Source organism: Borostomias antarcticus, assembly GCF_949987555.1.
Source record: "Borostomias antarcticus genome assembly, chromosome: 14".
In the NCBI taxonomy this organism is placed as follows: domain Eukaryota; kingdom Metazoa; phylum Chordata; class Actinopteri; order Stomiiformes; family Stomiidae; genus Borostomias; species Borostomias antarcticus.
The window spans coordinates 25,250,906-25,273,194 of NC_140247.1; the positions used below are offsets into that span (position 1 = coordinate 25,250,906).

At 45.3% G+C, this 22,289-nt stretch overlaps 3 protein-coding genes across 4 annotated transcripts; 1 reads left to right on the top strand and 2 right to left on the bottom strand.

The window, feature by feature from the left end:
- Window positions 1-564: 564 nt before the first annotated feature.
- Window positions 565-9,252, bottom strand: eef1g (eukaryotic translation elongation factor 1 gamma). Its single transcript, XM_084449283.1, has 10 exons — window positions 9,230-9,252; window positions 7,974-8,132; window positions 7,653-7,716; window positions 6,734-6,876; window positions 5,372-5,515; window positions 4,862-4,991; window positions 4,501-4,714; window positions 3,953-4,125; window positions 1,406-1,530; window positions 565-1,158 (listed from the first exon to the last, which is right to left on the bottom strand). Exons 1-10 carry the CDS (start codon window positions 9,239-9,241, stop codon window positions 1,000-1,002), a joined length of 1,323 nt encoding a protein of 440 aa, XP_084305409.1. The 5' UTR covers window positions 9,242-9,252; the 3' UTR covers window positions 565-999.
- Window positions 9,253-9,587: 335 nt separating this feature from the next.
- polr2g (RNA polymerase II subunit G) lies at window positions 9,588-12,264 on the bottom strand. Its single transcript, XM_084449299.1, has 8 exons — window positions 12,132-12,264; window positions 11,412-11,521; window positions 11,055-11,214; window positions 10,787-10,837; window positions 10,591-10,656; window positions 10,372-10,443; window positions 10,113-10,146; window positions 9,588-9,945 (listed from the first exon to the last, which is right to left on the bottom strand). The coding sequence occupies exons 1-8, from the start codon at window positions 12,141-12,143 to the stop codon at window positions 9,932-9,934; spliced, it is 519 nt and encodes a 172-aa protein (XP_084305425.1). The 5' UTR covers window positions 12,144-12,264; the 3' UTR covers window positions 9,588-9,931.
- A 109-nt stretch (window positions 12,265-12,373) lies between these two features.
- pld7 (phospholipase D family, member 7) lies at window positions 12,374-22,088 on the top strand. Of its 2 annotated transcripts, none has more exons than XM_084449297.1 (12): window positions 12,374-12,496; window positions 12,911-13,099; window positions 13,461-14,405; window positions 14,845-15,032; window positions 16,163-16,331; window positions 16,577-16,691; window positions 16,856-16,983; window positions 17,505-17,708; window positions 18,209-18,348; window positions 18,628-18,793; window positions 19,734-19,833; window positions 21,553-22,088. In XM_084449297.1, exons 1-12 carry the CDS (start codon window positions 12,422-12,424, stop codon window positions 21,753-21,755), a joined length of 2,622 nt encoding a protein of 873 aa, XP_084305423.1. In that variant the 5' UTR covers window positions 12,374-12,421; the 3' UTR covers window positions 21,756-22,088. The 2 variants fall into 2 exon arrangements, with proteins under 2 accessions (XP_084305423.1, XP_084305424.1); XM_084449298.1 differs by lacking the exon at window positions 12,374-12,496 and adding an exon at window positions 12,553-12,614.
- The last annotated feature ends 201 nt before the right edge of the window (window positions 22,089-22,289 follow it).

Consider the following 22,289-nt stretch of genomic DNA (forward strand, 5'->3'; position numbering starts at 1 on the left):
CTGAAGTAGTTGCCCTGAGATACATGATAAACCATGAAAGGGCAAGGTGATTACAATCCTGCTGAAATCACTGTTTCAGAGGAATATAGCATGACAAGAGAAGTTGCCCAGAGTAGCAGACTTGTAACTCGTGGGCTTGAGTGTATTGGATACAGGACACATCTGCCAGTAAGTCGATATTTGTTGGAGAGAATACTGTACAAACTATTTCGATTCAGCACATTCTTTTGAGGCTACATACATTTCCATACCATTTAAATTACTCAATTCAAAGGCCTCGTCCTCCCTCTGGTGGAGTAGAAGAACCCTGCACTCAAACGTGGACCCACCCATATCCCCCGACAAAAAAAAGTTTTGAATACCAAAGCTGCCATTTTGTTGCCTTTGTGATGAAACTATTTCTAGACGGCATTCGCTCATTTTCTCTCCCCATTCTAGAAGCTTCCCTGGCTAACAACTCATGGCTTCCTCCATACCAAATACAACAGGCCAAAACAGATTTATGGCAGACAAGTTCTAACTCAGACTACATCAAAAAGGCATTCCAAAAGATAAACAAAATCATTAAGGTTGAGTCACAAGTGTCGGTTTCATTTATTGTTCATCACATTAAGGCCAGTATGTCTTTCCTTAATGTCTATCCTCCAGATCCAGGTTTGTACAATAAACGTCCCTTACAGAAGTTAAAACCTAAATGAGGAACACTTCTGGAGGGTGGATTACAACTCAAGGCACACAGAAGAGTCAAACATAAGCATCTACACAATCATCTATTCAACTCCTGCTTAAACAAAAACAAAACCGAAAAATTGCATTGTGGAAAAAGCTTTATTTCTCAACTCAAAACAACCACTTTGGGGCCATTGAGACACAATCCTCTCCCAACTCCAAGCTCTCGAGTTCAGTATAAGTACATGGTGGTTGAATGTCCATAGGTATAAGTGCCCGGACGTATGTGGGGGGGCGGGGGGGTGTTGCTGCCATGCCGTCCCCTCCAGCTCACTTGAAGACCTTGCCCTGGTTGAATGGCTTGCCTACATGCTTGAACTCGCCCTCCCAGGCAAAGTACTCCTTGACCATGGTTTTGCACTCCTCACTGTCAGTGTCCAGTTTGCGCCAGGCGTAAGACTCGTAGTCGATCTGCCAGTCCTCAGATAGCTGTGAAGAACAACAGCGGGTTAGGCGATCAAATCAAACTGCTACTCTAATCATTTCATTGCTAGCCTCAGTTCATCAAGAAATATGCTATAGACCATATTAAATCTATTACTCTAAAATATGCCATTTGTATAAGAGAGTAGTCAGTAGTTAAAGTCATGACTGTGCCATTCATACTCTCTACACCATTACATTGTTTTGGATAATGGCTTTTAGACAACGACATGGTGTCCATGGAGTCACTCACAGGGAAAGCAAGTTCCTGGCCTCTGAAGATCCAGACACCGGAAATGCTGCCGTCGTTGTTTCCGCCGAAGAGGATCACGCTGGCGAAGCCGTTCTTGCGGAGTTTGTCGAGACGCTGGAACATTCCTGGGGAAGAGAGCGAGTTGTTGGTACCCTTCACACAGGTGGAGTCTGCTATGGACATGTCAGTCAGAGAGAGGCTCGCTTGGCGTTTGCTTCCGAGCCCCACTGTACTTTCTTGGCTTGGAACATGGAGGTGGTTGAGGTTGAGGACATCAAAATCTGAATAACAGTGACGAGTTGCGCGCTTTGACAGATCACAACGGCTCTCAATTATGAAACAAACGCACCGACAGAACTGGGCGTAGTCATTTCCACGCACAGCTCTGCGTTTAACAATCTGGATGTGAGCGGAGGCGTTGATCAAATCTCACGTCTCGTCAAGCAGATGCAGCCACATGTTCCTCACTTAAAATGTAGCCCATTAGTCATGTATATCCCGAACATAAATGGGCATTTTCACATTGTATCCATCAGGGATCTTCTCATGGAGAGTAGAGTATTTGCAGAGGTTTCGCCTCTTGGCCGTGTCACACATCTCCATGTCAACTGTAGGGGAGGCTTATGAACCGAGAAGATGTAATCAAAGCTTTTTATTTGTACAGCGAATTTCATACACAGAGGCAACACAATGCGCTTTACAGAGAACAAGGGAGGTGGGCATAGGTCCCACCCCTACATATTCCAGAAAGAAGCAAAAAAAAAACAGTAATCACCCGGGGGCCAGATAAGTGAGCTGTAAAAATTCTTCCCTGACCCCTCTTAACGAGACGATTGAGCAAGCTCTTGGAGTATGTTTGTCTACCGGCTGAGAACATTTATAGGAGCAATAAATTACATTTTCAGAGCAAAAAGGGCTAATCACAGGAGAGACATGGCAACCACTGGTGTATGTCTGTGCGTGCGTGAGTGTGAGTGTGCCTGGGTCCAGATAGAGGCAGGGGTCGGGGTAGGAAAAGGATACGGACCCGTGTTAGGGTGAGGGGAAGGGGATCTGAGCCCTGGACTAGTGCATGTCTGTGTGTGCGTGAGTGTGAGTGTGCCTGGGTCCAGATAGAGGCAGGGGTAGGAAAAGGATACGGCCCCGGGTTAGGGTGAGGGGCATGATATTTAAATGCCGATCGTTTTCAGCCGGCACATTTGCCAACGCCCGATCATCCGTATGCTGTGATACGCTCTGTGGAGAGGGTGATCGGCTGCGCCCGCACGCCCGCCCTGCAGTCGTTAAAGACAAACTGTTCGACGCAGGAACAGTTTTCCCCCACGGCCCACTTATAAACATGGCTCCCCTCTGACTCTCTCCCCCGCCACCTGCAACCTTTGCACTAAACTGACTTTGCACCGACTCTGTAGTCCAATTGCACTACTACTTTTTGCACTTTATTTATATTACTGCACTTTACAAGCCCTGCCATGCACCGTCCTGTCCTTGCACCTGTCCATTATTGTTTTGTTGTAACATATACGAACGGTTTCATGAACCCTGTTGTACCATCGGTTCTGCACTGGTTCTAACATTCGATTGATAAATGAGGGCCAAAGCGAGCAGGTGGCACTACATAATAAATAAGTTCTATTTCATCCATCCTCAATGTCCGGACTCAAGTCCGAACCACAACCGCCTCCGGACTCTGAACAAATTATACTTTTCATAGTAATATCTCCAAGACATAAATTCTAATTTCTCCACCGCAAGCAGCACTTCAAATGTCCTCTGTTTCGTGAGGTTGGCGTTGCCAGATTTGGAGGTTTTCCACCCATGTGGGCTACCTTTGATCACATTGGGCGATTGACTGGGGTCATGCGAGTTGACCGCGCAGATGAGTTGATGGTGCAGCTAACGTTAGTTTAGCTCCGTCTGCAGTTAACTAGCTAGTAGCTCGCCTGACAGTTTTAGCCTCAGTTATTTCGAGTGTAGCTAGAATGGCATGTTCAAAAGGTGGCCAAAAGAAAAGTCTGTGAAAATAGGCAACTCAGACAAATTGATCGAAAAATATGCCTTTCATCCTCTCTCCAAATGAGCACCAAAGCGATGTGCTTAATATGCCAAGAAACAGGAGCTCTTGAAGTGGCTTGCCTGCCTGCTTGAACTCGCCCTTCCACTGTGAAACCAAACAGTCATTTTGAAGCGAGCTTTCCTCAGAATTCAGAGCCAAGAACCAGAAAAATCAAAGGGATGAAATTGGACAGGAGGAGAGGATACAGGAGGTGGACACAAGACAGGAGGAGGAGGAGGACAAGGTGAAGAGGCAGGAGGTGAGGAGACAAGACAGGTTGAGGAGATAAGACAGGAGGGGGAGACAAGGTGGTGAGGAGACAGGAGGGGAGGAGACAGGAGGGGAGGAGACAGGAGGGGAGGAGACAAGACAGGTTGTGAGGAGATGAGACAGGAGGAAGAGGAGAAGACAAAGTGGCGAAGAGACAGGAGTCTGGAATGAGGAGCACTCCAGGTGTGAATGTGTTCGGAGGTGTTGACAAGTCTTCTCACCTGTGATGAGGTTGCAGCTCATGAAGGCCATGGCCAGCTCCTCTGGGAACTTGTACTCGCCGTACCAGATGGAGTAGCCCTCGCGGTCAAAGTGCTCCCAGAAGTGGGGGACGGCTACGGTCAGGGTGTCCTCGTTAGAGTACTTCCTCTTGAACTCATCCATGACAAACGAGCTGAGGAGAGGGAGAGACAGATGGGTTAAAGGTATGAGACCAAGCGAGATAAATGAAGGAAAGAGAAAATCCAGTAGCAGGAGAGATGGAGGCAGAGAGGGAGAGGAGGAGAGCAGAGAGTCAGTCAGTTCTCAGATTTAAGCTCAGCCACACAGAGAAATGGGAGCGCGCTGGCTGGAGTGAGGGCTTGGACCCACACTGCCCAATTCTGACCAACACCTGTCTACAACAAAATGTGCATTGATCTGAAACACATTGGACTGGCGTTACATGGGAGAAAGAGAATATGAAAGAATTCCTACTGAGGAAAAGAACAGAGGTGTCAATCAGGACTAAATGATGTATGGCGTTAGGGTGTGTTGATGGGGCGCCTACCTCTTTGGCAGATGTGCGAACGGGTCCTTGGCTTTGGGCTCGGAGGCCAGAGCAGCTTCACACTCGTCCATTTCCTCCTCCTCCTCGGCGGGGGCGGCCTTCTTCTCCTCCTTCTTCTTCTCCTTCTTCTCCTGGGGCTTGGCTGCGTCCTTCCCGGCCTTCTCCTTCTTGGGAGGGGTGTCCTTCTTGGGCTGCATTTCTGAGAACTTCTTGGCTGGGGGGGAAAGAACAAGACGTGTTCCTAATTGCTCGGCTCCGCGGGGGGATAGAAACCGCCATGTTTCGGAGGACGTGGACGTAGTTCACAGCACGGCGGTCCAGGGAACACATTCAGGAACGGCATTGCTTTGGAGGGACTCACCGTCAAACTGAGCCATCTTGTCACAGAGCTTGACCTCGCCGAGCACGGCTTTGAACTGGGGCTGGTTGATGCAGGTGGTGAACCAGCGGGTCACGTTTCCGTAGGGCTGACGGTAGGAGGGCTCAAGGACCTTTCGAGAGAGAGAGAGAGAGAGAGAGAGAGAGAGAGAGAGAGATTAAAACACACAGGTCAGGCTCTCTACCAGCAACAACCAACATGATCCTAAAGTTAGAAAACCAGGAAAAGGACCGTTTTGAGTCAGTTCCATCTTATTTTCCTGCTTTTTTTACTTTAGGTCTATTTTTAATGTACATTCTGTTGTATTTTTATTTACAAAGTATTGTTTCAGCTTCTGTTGTCATTGTACTGTTATACAAAAGTGCAAATAAATAAGTCTTAAAAAAACTGTTGTAAAGCACTTTGGAGCTGCATTTATTTGTATTAAAGGTCCTATACAAATAAAGTGTTTTCTTTTATTAATCATCATCATCATGGTGTAGTAGCACTGACCTGTTTGTAAAGCCAGAGCATGGAGCACACCACGCTGATGTCTGCCAGGGTGACCCTCTCCCCCACCAGGAAGGTGCGGGTATTCAAGTGCTGGTTCAGGACCGACAGCACCCTCTTCACCTCCTCCTTGGCTTGCTCCGCGGCCTGGAAGGACAACGGAGGTTAAAAATAACACACAACACACCCGGAGGGACCAGGCGTCGGTGCCAAGGGCTCCCGAAACCCCCCGGACATCAGAACCGAGAGGGGGACAGGACGGGGCGCACGCAGGCTAGTATCCATCCATGTGGTCGAACGGACGCCAGCGGGGAAAACTCCACAGGGTCCAACAGACGCAGACTCGAGTCAGAACCAATCATATCGCCTATGAATGATGTCACTATTGATCAGGAAAAGGGCCGTTCCTCTGATGCAACATGGCAGGCGATGAAGTGAAGATAATTGTGGACCGCAATTATGTAACAATAATATCCCGGAGATAGCGGATTGTATTTGAGTGATTTTAATACAAGTTTGCTGGTAGTCCAATCCCCAGAGAACTGGAAGATCAAAATACAAAAGATGCATTGAGGGGTTTCCTTTCTACTAGCGAATAAACAAGATGGGAGCTCATGCTTTGCCTAATCTTGGGTGAATATAAGCAACCCTTTCACATATTTCTGGGCGTACTGCCAATTTTACCTCTGTTCATTAAACGTATGTGGTACTCCGCTCCCACCTCACACACTACTCCCATCATCATCATCATCACCTCAAACACGACTCCCATCATCATCATCATCACCTCAAACACGACTCCCATCATCATCATCATCACCTCAAACACGACTCCCATCATCATCATCATCACCTCAAACACTCCCGTCGGACACATCTTCCCTGACCCTCATTTGATTTCTTGGTTTTATCCGTTTTGTACTTTGTGACCTTTGACTGCTTGCACGCACACACCAATCACATAAGCGAGTCTTTACTATAATAACTATTTCTCAGGCACACATGCCTCATCAATTCTATGCAGCAAACAGTTGTTACAGATACATTTGTAGACCCCAATTGTAGTCAAACTATGTTAACATCGATAAGATACATAGATGGATAGATGGATTTCTGAGCGGTCCGTGTGTCATGGAGGTGTGCACATATGCATGTATACATGTGTATTATAGGAAGGGAGGAAGGGAGGGAGGGAGGGAGCGAGGAAGTAAGGAAGGACGCTCCTAGACTTAGATACTTGTACAGTTATATTTATACTGACTGAATGTAAAGTATGTTGGGACATGTATATCTTATTCTATCCTATACTGCAGTTACTGTACGTATGGTTGTATATAGTCCCTGTGATTCCCCAGTGTTGCATACCTGCTTGTTGAACTGCATGATCCCCAGGGTGGGGAAGACCCAGGCGCTGGCTGGAGGGACGATCTCGGCGTCGGCGAAGCTGACCCACTGCAGGACCTGGGCGGCGGCCTCCGGGCTGGCGCCACGCAGGGCGTCACTGCTCACTGGAGGACACACACACGCCGTACGGACATCTAGTCAGGACTGAGAGCACAGGGCATCGAAGGAGGCAGAACAGCAGAAACTAAAAGGCACACGTGTAACATTCCCTGAACATTTTAAGATGCCAATCGTCTCAGCTGTCCCTACCCAGTCAACCCTCCCCCTTTTTAACCTTTGGCTCCCTGCTTTCTGTTTCCCCACCTCTGCCTTTCAGCATTCTCTATGAGCCTGTTCTGCTAAGTGCTTACTGTGCTTTGTTATATGATTCACTTTAATATCATATTAGAGACTACAGGGATAGCCAACGCATAATGGCCGACCATGTAGGGAACTTCTCTGTAACCATTTGTGCACTCTCCTGTTAGTCATGTCTCTCTTATGAAGTATCTAGTCCATGTTTACTGCTCTGTATATGTTCTTAGCCAATAGACAAACATTTTCCAGGAGCTTGCTCGATCGTCTCGTTGAGAGGTCAGGGAAGAATTTTTACAGCTCACTTTTCTGACCCCTGGGTGAAACTGTTTTTTTGCTTCCCTCTGGAATATGTAGGGGTGGGACCTATGCCCCCCCCCCATTGTTCTCTGTAAAGAGCATTGTGTTGTCTCCGTGTATGAAATGCGCTATACAAACAGTTTGATTTGAGTCTCAGCGGGATCTGTGATCTAAAGCTTTGGATGATTTAGCATATGTCACTGTCACCACGGTACACTAATACAATCGTTCAACACATCGGCACTGGTTAAGGTGCTGGAAGGGGAGGTGCGTGGGAGAGACTTACGGTAGTGAGCAATGGCATTACTCTCAAACAGACAGAAGCCGTCATCTCCCTGGTAGGCTGGAACCTGTTTATTAAAAGAAGCATTATGAACCAGTTACAGAATGCATAAAGTGGTTCCCATTTATTTACAGTGTATGTGCATCCCCCAACAGCCAGAACCCTAATTCTATTCCACCACAAGAACATGTAATTGAATTAACAAAGGTCTCAAATAACCGACTGGTGGAATCAGATATGCTGTTGGTGGAACAGAATGAATGGAGCGGCTTAGGGTCCCTCTGGGTGACCCGTGTTGGGGGGTGAGATGATCGGATAACTGACCTTGCCCAGGGGGAAGTTGCTGAGGAAGGCGGGTGTACGGTTCGTCTGTCCGAAGGTGAAGGCAGGGGCGTTGCTGGCGACCTTAAGGCGAGCGCCGCTGTACTGGGCCGCAATCTGGGCCTTGAAGGCCCTCCAGTTTTCTGGGTACGTGTACAGAGTCTGTGGAGAGACGGCATCAATCATCAGAACTGTGCCCAGCTTTCAATGCAAGCATGAATGATGTATACTTTGCAGTACAATATTTACTATAACCATGAAGCGTTAACACAAATTAGTGTTAATTTCCCAGTTCAATCTACTGACATCAGCGATGCACCAAGTGCTGTTGCCAGTCAGCCAATAGATGCCCAACCTACATTCGCATCTCAAAGATGGCTGGCTAATTTAGCTGGCTAAATTACAAGGTTCAACACCCCATCAGTGGGGTTCTGGGCACAACTAATGTTTATTCAAATGCCTATTAGCAACTCTAATGACCCATTAGTAACTAATGAACGTTCAAAGAAAAGTTGACAAACTAGTGTATTACATAACATAGGCATCCAACTGCCAGGTATTAGCCTACCTACAATAAGAGCTGTCTGAAAGGCCATCTGAGGCTGATATTACATTCAACCAACCTGCAGTGCGCAGACTCAGGATATACATGTCAATCAATCAATCAATCAATCAATCATATACATATCAATCAATCAGCCATGATGGGAAACATCACTTCCCAAGCCGATACGTGGCCTGGCCCTCAATCAGTATCACATCAAACATGACCACAGCCTCTCACACAACCTAGCTACGCAGGAGTCAAGTGAGTCTATTATGGGATGTCAGATACCTGCCAGCTCACTAGCCTGCCTGGCTAGCCCATCTAGACCCAACTACACACGGCATAACGTGAGAACTTGACCAGAAAACAAGTCATGTCTACGTAGCAACATACTCATTGAGTTGGATGAAGCTAGATCAGAACAAACAGTGTCCATCTGGAGACTGTGTAAATTCACTGCAGAATGTATAACGTGGCACAGGGTAAGAAGAGGCGTCATTCAACAGCTTTACCGCTGGCAGGATGGAAGCTAGAGGAAATAATAAGCATGTTTTTCAACAAATAAGACCCATCAAGTCCTCTTCGTAGTCTGGGGGTGTAATATAGACATAGACGTATTGAACAGAGTGGCAGATGGGGTAGATTCCCATTGGATTGTAGCAGGAACCACCGGATGGATGTGGATGGATGTGCATCGCTCCATTTTACTCACCCCTGCCGCCATCTTCAGAACGAGAGAAAGGAAGAGCGAGGTCGCGTAGTAGTGACGTATTTACCAGCGAGGGGGCTGCGGCGCTCCAATAAAACGTCGTCAGAACATTATTTTAAAATGTTTTGTAAATAGGACTGATTTTTAAACTCATTGAGAAAGATTAGCCAACATTTGGTTAAGTAAATTATTTAAAAATATCATGACAGTTGTTATGATTATCCATATTGTGACTGAACTGATTGAATAAACAGCTGTCTGCACATTAGCAAACTTCATGCAAGACAGAGCAGCAGACTTCAGTAAATATACATTTGAATCTTGAATTCTGCTCAAAGAATAACTCAACTTGCACGGTAAAAGAAACATTTATTCAAGTAAAATTTACAAAAACTGGTCAGGGAATTCAGGTGAAAATTATGAACGTTGAATAAGTGGATCTGAAGCTCTGTAATGCTTGTGTCAAAGCTGAGTTCACCACAGTGCTTGGTTTCTAATACTTATTCTACATTCATACTTGCCCACAATTTAATTTTACATTTAATGAAATGCCAAATGTTCCCCACACATACTGGAGATGCAGACATCCCAATACACTACAGGACACTACTCTGGTGCCGGCAACCACACTCAGCATAAAAAAACATTAATATTTATAGTACAAGAGGGCCAAACATCTCTGGTGTAGTTGGTACTCCTGGGAAATCAGCTCACAAGACCTGTGGTGGAAAGAACAGAGAACAATATCAGAAATCTGTGGAATTTGACTCCATGCATTAATCTGCTGTGTAGTTTAATTACTTTGATTGATGCTCAGTTATTTTATTTCACTATACGTAGTGGGAATACAAAACATTTCTGATCATATTAGAAATACATATCCTACCCAGATAATCATCCATGAGCGATCCGATTGCAAACTGAAAAAGAGAAAGAAACAACATCTGTGAACATTTTGACATTCTCCGAATTTTCCCCACATTCTTCACAAACCAGCAACACGTGTGAAATAGCCTAACACACTTATTGATCTTATTGTCCTAAAGTTCTTGGTGGACTCCAAGACCTCTAATGCTGCCCCCTGAAATCGCCCCAACAAAACATCCATGGACTTCACGGTTGATGCTGTTTTGACAGTAGCTTACAATGTCATTCTTATCTACTCTTGTTCCTACGATCTTCAGACGAATCTCATCGTCCTGCTGGATCACAATATCCTGAGGAGGAAAAGAGAAGACAGATATTCACACAACAGCAGAATCCCAACTATGCAAATGGTTAGTGTGGAAGGAAGATCAATTCTCATTCTATAATTGAAACCCACACCACCACGTGAGCAGATCTCACAGTAGAGTAGACCGTACCTCATCAACTGTCTTATAGCAGGGGGGATTTGAGTTCGGGTCAAACTCCATCTCTGAGGGAATGGACTGCAAAATAAAAAAATATCTCATATTGTTAAATGTTTTTTATCTTCATGACTATGATTTCTACTGCTATACGTGTTCATGCACGGAGCAAATAGAAACATTAAAGAAAGACAAAGGGATTTTGACTTACATGACGAGAAATGAAACAAGACATGGGGCCGATTTCTGTAAACAGTCCAACCTGGAAGACCAAGTTGAAAAAATCCATGAACACTTGACTGTAAACAAACCTTTTAATTCCTATAAAAACAATCAACTAATTATAATAGGGCCACTTAATTTGCCCTAATCTACATGGTGTAAATGTATAGACATCAGCAGCATTTTACCATGTTTGGATGGCAACTTGAATGATGAAGTGAAGGAAAATGAAAAAGTATTGTTGACTTTGCCCTTACCTTATTGACCTGAGTGACCACAGCATCTACAACCTCTCCTTTGAATGGACGGAACACAATGGCCTTGTACTTGACTGGGTACAGGACGAACCCTCGGCCTGGCTGGATGACTCCAGCCCCAATGTTGTCAATGGTGGTGACAGCAATGACAAACCCATACCTGGAACAAATTCAAGACATGAGCAACCCACTAGATCCACTTGTTAGAGGTCAAAAGAGCTATGGGAGATGAGCATTATCATTGCCGTGGACTTGGGAGTGTTATTGCTAAATACAAAAAAAACAAAAGCAAAAAACATCTCATCTACAAAGATGAAATAGTTTAACAAGAGCAACCCGGAAGTCTGGATCACCTACTTTCCTGTGCATGTTCCCTCTACTTCAGTGAATAGCTTTTGTTTCACAGTGTTCAAGAGGTTTGGACCAAAGTAACGAGGGTGGAGAAGGATTTCGTGCTCCAGGGATATCTGTGAATGAATGACAGGGATATCTGTGAATGAATGACAGGGATATCTGTGAATGAATGACAGGGTCGGACAGTGAACTGAGGTCCTGCATGAATGGCTGAACTATTCCACTTACTAGTGCTAGATAGATACGTATCTATGTAATTAGGGCAATTATATGCATGTTTTGAAGTTCAAAGAGGGAAATACGTGGAACAAGAATGATTCTCTAATGCAAGGAAACACGGCAATGTTAGGAATTGCAATGTAGGCTTGACTGTGTAGTGTACTTACTGCTACTATAGTATGATCAGTTCTAGTAGTGTACTTACTGCTACTATAGTATTATCAGTTCTAGTAGCTCACTAGGCAAGCTAAATTAGCGTTAGCTAGTTAGAAATGCCATTGGGGCTAGCTAACTTTAGTTAAACAGCCACGAAATCAAAGACATTGCTGATTGTTTCAACAAAATATCCACAGATCTCGCATCTGGTATAGAACTCATTTTTGTTGCACTCGGACATGTGAGAACCTAGTTAGCTCACGATGGCTAACACAACTAGATAGCTGGTTAAAAAGAAACTATTATACGTGATCTAGTTACCCAACTCGTAAGCCGCAAACCACTTACATGATAAAACATTTTTCGTGAGTGTAGCACTCTAGTTTAATAAGAAAGTACAGTAATGGTAATATTTCCAAAGGATTGTCTCAAATCCAGCGGCGACATGAGACACGACCTGATTCATCCGGACACAACAGACACGTTTACTTCCGGGGCACCAGACTTGGATTAGATAGAAGGTCACGTGACAAATATGTGCATTTAGATTGGCTGCTCACTATTTTGAAAACACTTTGCTAAATTGTCTAGGGCTGCACGACGCAACCACGAAGCAACTTAAGTTACAAAGAATTTAAATGGACCTACGAAATAGAGCCGTCCCTCGGGTCGGGGAGAGGCGCTCTGCCCGTCTGAGTACTTGGGTTTTCAAGGTGCGTATTTTTGAGTCTAACCTCACTCCCGCCTTCCTCTTCCTCTTCCTCTGAGCCACGTAGTGAGTCTAGCTGGCAGGTAACGCTGGACCAGAGAGCAGCGATATAAGGACACATGGTAAGACGATATAAGCACACATGGTGAGACGGAATCCAAGCCCGAACAGCGTGTTATGTTGTTTAGCCCACACCAGATACATGGCAATAAACTGACTGTTGTAACTTGGCAGAGTTATAACTCCCCCAACGCTACTAGCTAACGTTAGCAAATGAGCTCAGCTGAAAAGTGACGTGCATGCTGGCTGACTTTTAACCTTACAGCAATCGGCATGTGTTCCGTGCGCTGTTTCTGAAGTGAGAAGTTGAATTAGGACGTCTACATTTGACTTGAATGCTTTTATTTTGTGCTTCCAGGACCAGGACTTGGAATATGCGCAGAGCCCAATGGCTGGGGATGAGTCCGAGGGGGATGATGTGAGTTCCTCTTCCACAGCTCAGGTAGAGGAGGAGATATCAGAGGAGGATGTGAGTTCCTCTTCCACAGCTCAGGTAGAGGAGGAGATATCAGAGGAGGATGCGAGTCCCTCACAACAGGAAGACACGGTAAGATCTCTCCCAAGGAGCTAGAGCCTATTGTTTTTTTGGGACCACCTCCTTACCCTGGCTTTGAACAGTGCCGTTGAAAGAAACAGACTAAAAAGTACAGTGGTTATCATGTAACTGTTCCTATTCAAGACTGTAGATATGACACAATCGAAATGTACATACATTACACTCTAATACTCACCACATGATCCATTCTGTGTATATTGTGTATTTTGCATTTGTACTTTTTTGGATATTTTGTATTTGCCCTGTCCTGCCCTGCCCTGCCCTGCCCTGTCAAATCCCTAGTATGTGTAAACCATATACAGTACAGGGCAATAAAGTGATCTGAATCTGAATGTTTTTGTCATTTCGGCAGGGCCTGAAGGATTGCACCGTAGTGCTGAGCCGACTTCTCCCAGAAGACGAAGAGAAGGATAACTTAATTCGCAAAAGCGGGAAGCAACCCGTCTCAAGAATCCCCACTTTCCAGAGCACGTTGGCCAAGAAGCGACCCGCCGGCGGCGGCATAGAGCCAACCGCTCCGCCCCTCACCAAGAAAGAGGCACCCGGCCAGACGGGCCAGCCCGTCGAGAGAGCCGGCAGCAGTGGAGACGCATCAAGATCGAAATTTCCAAATATTAGAGAAACCGCTCTTCCTCTCCTGTCGGCCCGTCTTTCTAAGTACAACGCGGAGGCGCCATCGGCACAGAATTGCGGCCCGGATGAAACGATCACCTCGAGAGACGCCTCCGCGCTCACGCCGCCAAAGAACCAGCGGCCGATGGAGGAGGAGGCCCCCGAAGAGCTCGGCCCTGTGACCGCAGACCCCCGCCCGGCTCTCAGAGCGGGGTCAGCGGCCCGTGCTCCAGACCCGGAGCTGTCCGGCGGCCATAAGGCCCAAGACGCCGTCTGCGATTCCCCCGGTGGGAGACCCTTCACTTCGGCTGCACAGGAAGGCACGGGCGAAGCTCCCGAGGCCCAGGTTAAAATGGGAGACGAGTTTCTCTCCACCAGAGCCGAGAAGATGGAGCCTCTGGAGACAGTCGAGGCAGAAGAGGCGAGGGAGAAGGACCTGGATCTAATTAAAGTGGGAGAACTTGATGAGGAGGTGCCTATCTGTGAGGAGGAGGAGGAGGAGGAGGAGGAGTCTGTTGATATGGAGGTAGTGTTAGAGGAGGAGCATGACCCCACCGACCTCGACGAGGAGCCTGCCACTGTGCCCGAGGTGGTTGATGAGGACCACCAGCAGTCTGCCAACCAGGGGCGTGTTTCAGCACCCCGTCCCACCCAGAGAATATCCAAATCCGAGAAGCCAAACAAGGTCAGGTGTTCTTCTAAGAAGAAGAGTCTTCATGTGGCATGCCGTTTATTCATCCATGATCTATTTTCATGGAATTCTCTGGCTTATGGTAAACTGAAATGAGTACGGTAAACTCAAATTAGTATGATTAATTCAAATTAGTGTGGTAAACTCAAATTAGTATGGTTCTATCATGGGAGACCTGCATTTACCTGTCCCTCCTGGTTTGATGTAAGTGCCTTTGTTTATTACGTCTGCACTACTGTATTCGATTATATAATGCTATATTTCATTAGGCCATGTTAATTGCAGCGTTTTTCCTACTGACGCCATAAGCCAGAAGTTGTGTGTGTGTGTGTGTGTGTGTCACTGCCTCATGGTTGATTAAAGCCCCCTAGAAGTCGTGTAATTATTATTTTGATGGGAATGATTGTGAACCACTCTTGACTCCCCTTTGTAGACGTCATGCTGCTGGAGCGTTGCGCTCTTCTGGCTCCTCCCCTCCGCGCTGCTGCTCGCCGGGGGGTTCGGTCAGCACGTCTGGCAATACGGGATACCGTCGTCGGTGTCACACCTGGTGGCTCAGCTGGAGCTGCACTGGCTGGAGGGCTTCGGCATGTCACAGGAGGCTTGCGGCTCAGACTGTCGGTGAGAGAGCCACTAGCACGTCTTGCGTGTTTGTCACCGTTTTTGGACGCCTCATTTCTAGATCCATTACAAAATGAGTCCGGTGTGCTGTATGTTCACGTTTTATGCTGGTCCACACAAATCCCACAATCACACTACTTTTCCTTTATTTAAAAAACAAGTCAATCGATATGATTGGTAACACCCTGGTAAACCATCTTATGTATGCCGATGATCTGGCTATTTTCTCTCCTAGCAGTGCTGGGTTCCAACAGATGTTGAATATATGCTCTGAGTATGGTGTCCAATTTGATGTGAAATACAATGCTAAAAAGAGCATTGTCATGATCTGTAAAACAAAAGGGGACAAAGATCTAATCTTCCCATCATTTTACCTCTCAGGGCAAGTTCTATCTGTATGCTGTAAAGCTAAGTATCTGGGACATGTCATCACAGATCAAATGTCTGATGATGATGACTTGTATAGACAGCGCCGCATGTTATATGCACAAGCTAACATGTTGGTTAGGAAATTCCACTGGTGCTCAGACAATGTCAAGATAAGCCTGTTTAGAGCGTACTGTACTCCTCTCTACACTGCTCCCTTGTGGATAAAGTTTAAAAAGGCTAGCATCCATAAGCTTAAGGTTGCCTATAATGACTGCATGCGTATATTGCTTAAAAAGCCAAGGTGGTACAGTGCAAGTGAACTATTTTGTAGTGCAGGTGTCAATACGTTTCATGCCCTGTTGAGGAATCTGATGTACAAATTTATATGCCGACTGAATGGTTCTCAGAATTCCATTATTGTGCTGCTGTCAAATCCTGTTTTCAGTGCGGTGAGATACCAGTCACCTATGTGGAAACACTGGTATTGTTGCCTTTTTTAATTTTTGTTGTATGTGTTTTGTAATGGACCATGAGTCTGCATAATAAAAGTTGATTGATTGATTGATTGATAAGCGGAAACTGCTGCCAAGCTTTAGTTTTCAGTACAGCCAGCACAACAGCAGTTGGATGGCAGTTGCTAGAGTAGATAAGCAAATGGAGGGTGCTTTATACAGCCTTTCCCCTTTGTCCACAGACTGCTTTCAGTCAGATGCATATGTAATTCTAATATATGAACATGTTTTGTTTCCTCTCTTATACAGTGTCAGTCTGGTTGAGAGCATCCCCCAGGGTCTCTATCCATCTGACTCCTCCACACCTTTGCCAAGCATCTCAGACGCTTGGGTCAGTCTGCTGAGCAAGGCAAAGCTCTCTGTCGACATTGCTGCCTTCTACTTTTCTCTCAGAGACTCTGAGCCTTCTGCGTTACAGGTAGGAGCAGATAGGCAAAGTCAACTTACCTATTGTGAGACCTAAGACTCTCATTTTGTATTAGGCATTAGTAATTATTTTATATTTAAGAGATGTTATTTTGACATTACTCATACATATAATACTACTATTACTTTATATATAGGAGATGTTAAATTGGCCCCTATCATCTATATCATGGGTGGAAGAGTCATATGGTGTTAGTGGCATGTTTTCATTCTAGGCTCTTTGCTCATGTTCCGCAGGGTAAAGAAGTCTTCAGACGGTTGCTCCAGCTCCGGTCCAGAGGTGTGAGGCTTCAGATCGCTGTCAATAGCCCTCAGTCCTCAACTGAAGACACGGCTAAATTGGCTACAACAGGTAAGCTACACCTAGTAACCGCCTGTCACGGTTTGCTTTCATGCAAGGTTTCCTCCAATTTGTCCGAATTGCTCTTTCTCAGTTTTATTACCAATACTTCATATGGTATCTTTAAATCTCAATGCACGTCCCATACCTCTCTACGCTGGTTGTTCCTCTCCCAGGCGCAGAGGTCCGCGAGGTCGATCTCCAGTCTGTCACAGGCGGGATCGTCCACACCAAGCTCTGGGTGGTGGACCAGAAGCACCTCTACCTGGGCAGCGCCAACATGGACTGGCACTCCCTCACACAGGTACAGTATTCTCTGAAGATGTGTTTCTTTTAAAAGTGGTTTCTTCTTTTTTTTTCCCTTAAAGCAGCAATCATTTATTTTATTTACCGCTAGATGGCAGTAAGAGACTTACAAATGAAACGCTAAAATGTATAATACAGTATATACATAGGTTTAAGACACAGGGGGCGGAGCAAAAGCACAGGATATGCTGGAATAACAACAGACAGGCGACCGGCAGGGATGAGTCATTGAAGTAGGACGCTATGGCTCAGTGAAACAGTCTGATATCAGGTGGTTTTAATTAGTTTTGACAATTTCAATAAAATCAGTGATTGCAGCTTAATTATAATTTTTTTATAGCTTTATTGTCCATTAAATCATGTTTGACACTTGAAATGTGTCTTTGGCGCTGCAGATCTGTAATGAAAAAGCTAATGTCGGTTCATATTCAGGTTGTTGAGAATCAGTGCTCTAAAGGAGATTGATTGATATCTGAAGTAATTTTCCCACATTCTTTTAATCGTCTCTGATCGTCTCAGGTCAAGGAAGTTGGAGTGGCCGTGGAGAACTGCAGCTGCCTGGCTCAGGACGTGTCGCGGATATTTGGGGTGTACTGGAGCATTGGCGCTCAGAAGAATGGTTCCCTTCCTCCATACTGGCCTTCCCGCTATTCTGCCCTCTCCAGCGCTGAGCAGCCCCTGGCCCTGAGGCTCAATGGAGTTCCTGGTCGAGTCTATCTATCTGTGAGTCCCTACGCTTGCTGACTGACTGAGGTACTGCTCTAAAGATTCCTTCTTTCCTTCCTTCTTTTGGAGACCTAACTCAGCTGGATTGGTGAAACCAAGGGTTGCGACGCAATCTGGTGTCCCATCTGCGTTTACTCAAGAGGGAGGGTGGAAAGAGACCTGTGCAAAACAAACAACACTGGTCCTTCTAGTCTGGGGCGGCTGTGGCTCAAGAGGTAGAGCGGGTCGTCCAATGACCGCAGGGTCGGCGGTTCGACTCCCGGCTCCTCCTGACGACATGTCGGAAGTGTCCTTGGGCAAGACACTGAATCCCAAATTGCTCCCAATAAACAGGCTGGCACCATGCATGGCAGCAGCCGCCATTGGCGTGTGAATGTGTGTGAATGGGTGAATGAGAGGCCATTGTAAAGCGCATTGGATAAAAGCGTTGTATAACTGCATTCCATTTACCACAGTCATTTTGCATATCTGTAACCGGTCAGTCATTTATGTTACAGAGCTCTCCGCCCCAGATATCAGCACGCGGCCGCTCCGATGACCTCTCCACCATCCTCTCCGTCATCTCCGATGCCCAGAAGTTTGTGTACATCTCGGTCATGGACTATCTGCCCCTGTCCCAGTTCACAGAGCCCCTCAGGTGACAGACAGCTTTCATTTAGCAACGGCTCCCATCTCTGAAGGCAAGCTGGAAATAAAGATTGACAATGTACATATGGTGTCTACCGGACACCTTAAAAAAAACAACTTTGTGTAGTCTTTTGAACAAAGTATAATCAATCTAATGAGATTATCAGGTTTTTGGAATAAAGTCACACTCTCTCCTGCTCTCTCGCTGCTACGACTTTATTTTGCTGACTACGCCTTCAGGGTGTGCGATATATTTTCTTTAGCTGTGACACAGGCGTGTTCATTCCAGGTTCTGGCCTGCCATCGACTCAGCCGTACGGGCCGCAGCGTGCGCCAGAGGGGTGGAGGTGAATCTGCTGGTGAGCTGCTGGCAGCACTCCCCCGGCTCCATGTTCGTCTTCCTGCAGTCCCTGGCCGTGCTCAACACGCCTCCCCTGGGGTGCAACGTCAACGTCGTATGTTGGATGTCCTCTTTTTCTTCACCTCATCACCGGTAGTTAATACAACTTTCTGTGCGGCTATGAAAGCGCTGGATTGGAATATTAAAAATAATCAGAGGGCAAGGTAGGCCAATTTATACTTCGTCGTATGACACATTTGAAAGTGTCGATAGAAAGAAATGACGTCACTGTCGGCAATTTTTTGTGTCGGACAAGGGTGTCTACCAAACTTTCTAATGTCGCAGATGCCATCACTTTCGTCGCACAGCTGTGATTGGATAGCTAGATTAAGGTACTTTCATTGCCATGGATCAATCAGTTACGCGTCTGCAACTTACCATGGAGGTGATCACACACTTCACTGAAGTATAAATGCTAAATGTCAGTCTCCGTTTTCTTTTCTGTTGGCAGACATTTGTCATAGGACACTTGTCGACTGAGTATAAATTAAGCTTTACTATATTATATTGAATTAAGCTTTACTATATTATATTGCTTGCCTTACACCGACCAGTCCGGATCCACATGAGGTGTCACAGTAGCCTGCCGTCGCCAGCCTGATCTCGCGAGCGCGCATTCTATTTCACTCCGCAGATCAGTCTGGACATCCAACCGTTCTAACCCAATCCACTCGAACAGAGATTGGTTCGTGCGAATCACAACCGTTTAGGTAATATGGGGCGGGTTTAATAAGACGACGGAACAGAGGCGCCGTAGAGGCATTTTCGCTGATTGGTTGTAGGTCTATCCAATTGTGTCCAGAAGCTTTTTGATCTACGCCTGTTGGTAACGCCCTTGGGAATCGGAAAGCAACTTAGTTTCCAGACCCTTCGCATTTTTGCAAATTGGGTCTGGCGAAGCCAGGCTTGTGTCACAGGAAAGGGGATAAGAAATGTGCTTTGACAGGGGCGATGTTTTGGGGTATCGATTGTAACTCACAGCTTGTGTGTTACAGAAAGTGTTTGAGGTGCCTTCGACTCCAGAGGAGAAGAAGATTCCATTTGCTCGAGTGAACCACGCCAAGTACATGGTGACGGACAGAGTTGTCTACATAGGTACGTAGGCTATTTTACCACAGAACTTGCGTGCGTACATGAAACCCATGTCAATGTTGACTAAACTGAGTAGAGTGACTAGTGAGCTGCAGTGCTGTACATGTAGACTACGTTGGGAGGCTGAGGCGTCGACTCTGAGGAAGACGAAAGTTGAAATGTCAGTCACCGTTAAAATGTGCAGACTATCTGAGTGCTCCAGTCTGTTATTTTGGGGAGTCCTATGGAAATGCCCAGGTAAACCTTTCTCCATATTATATATTGTCCTCAACTGTTGAGCACCAAACCCTGTACTGAGAACTTGGCTGAGTCAAGCCCAACTCCACTCTTTGGACTCTGATTATGTTGGGACTTGGGAGGCCTCAGTCAAAGTGATGGGATGTGGACGCCGCATGGTCATTTCATTTCAAACCTTAAAGCACTGAGGTTTCCCTCATTTACAGTGTTGACGAGTTCACATAAATACATACGCCTACTCGGTGACATCGCAAATGAGGGCTTGGTCACCCTCAATGTATTTTCCGAGCATAAATTAAGATTATGAATGAATGAAATAACAGAACAAATACAATACACAATAATAATAATAATAATTAAACAATTAATAATGGTGCCCCCTCTTGATGTGAGAGGCGTCGCAGCTCAGTGCCTGACTAGATCGGGCCTCGAAGGCCAAGACATGGGGGGTGGGAGTAAAACCTCTTTAGAGAACCACCACATGATTCAGATTCACCACCACATGATTCAGATTCACCACCACATGATTCAGATTCACCACCACATGATTCAGATTCACCACCACATGATTCAGATTCACCACCATATGATTCAGATTCACCACCACATGATTCAGATTCACCACCACATGATTCAGATTCACCACCCCATGATTCAGATTCACCACCATATGATTCAGATTCACCACCACATGATTCAGATTCACCACCACATGATTCAGATTCACCACCACATGATTCAGATTCACCACCACATGATTCAGATTCACCACCATATGATTCAGATTCACCACCACATGATTCAGATTCACCACCACATGATTCAGATTCACCACCACATGATTCAGATTCACCACCACATGATTCAGATTCACCACCATATGATTCAGATTCACCACCACATGATTCAGATTCACCACCACATGATTCAGATTCACCACCACATGATTCAGATTCACCACCCCATGATTCAGATTCACCACCATATGATTCAGATTCACATCTTTATTTGCCACATGTAGACGTACAGTACAGTGTACAATCACAATGGAAGGCAAGGCAAGTTTATTTGGATAGCATATTTCAGCAACAAGGCAATTCAAAGTGATTTACATGAGACATTAAAAGCATCAAGACAAAGTGCAAGAAACACATAAAAGGTCATATAAAATGAAATGCAAAAAAAGGACATTTAAAACAAAATGCAGGAAAAATAAAATATAAGAATAAAAGTTGCAGTGCAGTGTATGAATGCTGGTGGAATGCTGCTGCCCGCTCCTTGGATGTGCTCAGCCACACATACACAATTTACTAATTACACTAATTACACTATCAATTTATACATCTCTACAATACAAATAATATGTGGAGCTATAATTTTTTGTATGATTTTAGACGGCGCAAGGTGGGAATCTCATCTCATGTATGCTGCAATATATAGGCTGGCAACCTGAGCAAAACTGCTCTTCCTGTTCTGTCTCTACAGGGACGTCCAACTGGTCAGAGAACTACTTCACCCAGACGGCAGGTGTGGGACTGGTGGTCAATCAGACGGGCTCTGTGATTGGCGAAGGCCAGAGGACGTTGCAGAATCAACTCCAGGAGGTCTTTCAAAGGGACTGGACATCTGAGTACGCTAGGAGTCTTTCCAGTGATGATGCCCACCACTGTGGTAGATATCATCATTGAATGTGTATAATGTACAAACCATCATAACTTGCTTTCAATATTACATTTTTCTTTTGCTAGGCTATGTTTTTTACTGTATATATTTGCTGTGTTTAATAGTATGTACATTTTTGTACATTTGACTGGTCATGTTCTTTTTTCTTTTTGACCATTTTCCTTAGCTGAGAATAAATATTTGAAAATTTGCATTGCTATAAGGTTATAAGGCATAAGTTATAAGGTTGTACTGTATGTGATCTGTAAAAAATGCCTGGAGCATTTTGTATGATGTCCTTTGTGTTTTTTTGCTGTTCCTTGATATTAATTGTATACAATAAAGGGATGTTGAATGTACTGCCCATTCACCAAACTTGAGAAAAATGAAATAAAGAATAGACAGTTTAATTTTCCCAAAAGTGCACATGTTGTCCCCTCCAATGATTTATCACCACTTTGTGTCAATGAAAGCAGTGGAAGCAAGTTTAAACATTTAGAAGTAATATATATTTAGGTTTAATCCTCTGATAATCCACCACCAATACATATATATATATA

Excerpts from the sequence above, each read along its gene's own strand:
- eef1g (XM_084449283.1), bottom strand. Across the intron at positions 4,126-4,500 it reads TTCGCACATCTGCCAAAGAG|CTCGTTTGTCATGGATGAGT; the intron begins GTAGGCGCCCCA and ends CCCTCTCCTCAG. Across the intron at positions 1,531-3,952 it reads GAGCTGCAACCTCATCACAG|GAATGTTCCAGCGTCTCGAC; the intron begins GTGAGAAGACTT and ends TCTCTTCCCCAG.
- pld7 (XM_084449297.1), top strand. The coding sequence starts at position 12,422 with ATGGACCTACGAAATAGAGCCGTCCCTCGGGTCGGGGAGAGGCGCTCT. Across the intron at positions 17,709-18,208 it reads CTGGTCGAGTCTATCTATCT|AGCTCTCCGCCCCAGATATC; the intron begins GTGAGTCCCTAC and ends TTTATGTTACAG. Across the intron at positions 19,834-21,552 it reads GGACAGAGTTGTCTACATAG|GGACGTCCAACTGGTCAGAG; the intron begins GTACGTAGGCTA and ends CTGTCTCTACAG.
- polr2g (XM_084449299.1), bottom strand. Across the intron at positions 10,444-10,590 it reads GCTATAAGACAGTTGATGAG|GATATTGTGATCCAGCAGGA; the intron begins GTACGGTCTACT and ends TTTCCTCCTCAG. Across the intron at positions 10,147-10,371 it reads GAGTAGATAAGAATGACATT|TTTGCAATCGGATCGCTCAT; the intron begins GTAAGCTACTGT and ends TCTCTTTTTCAG.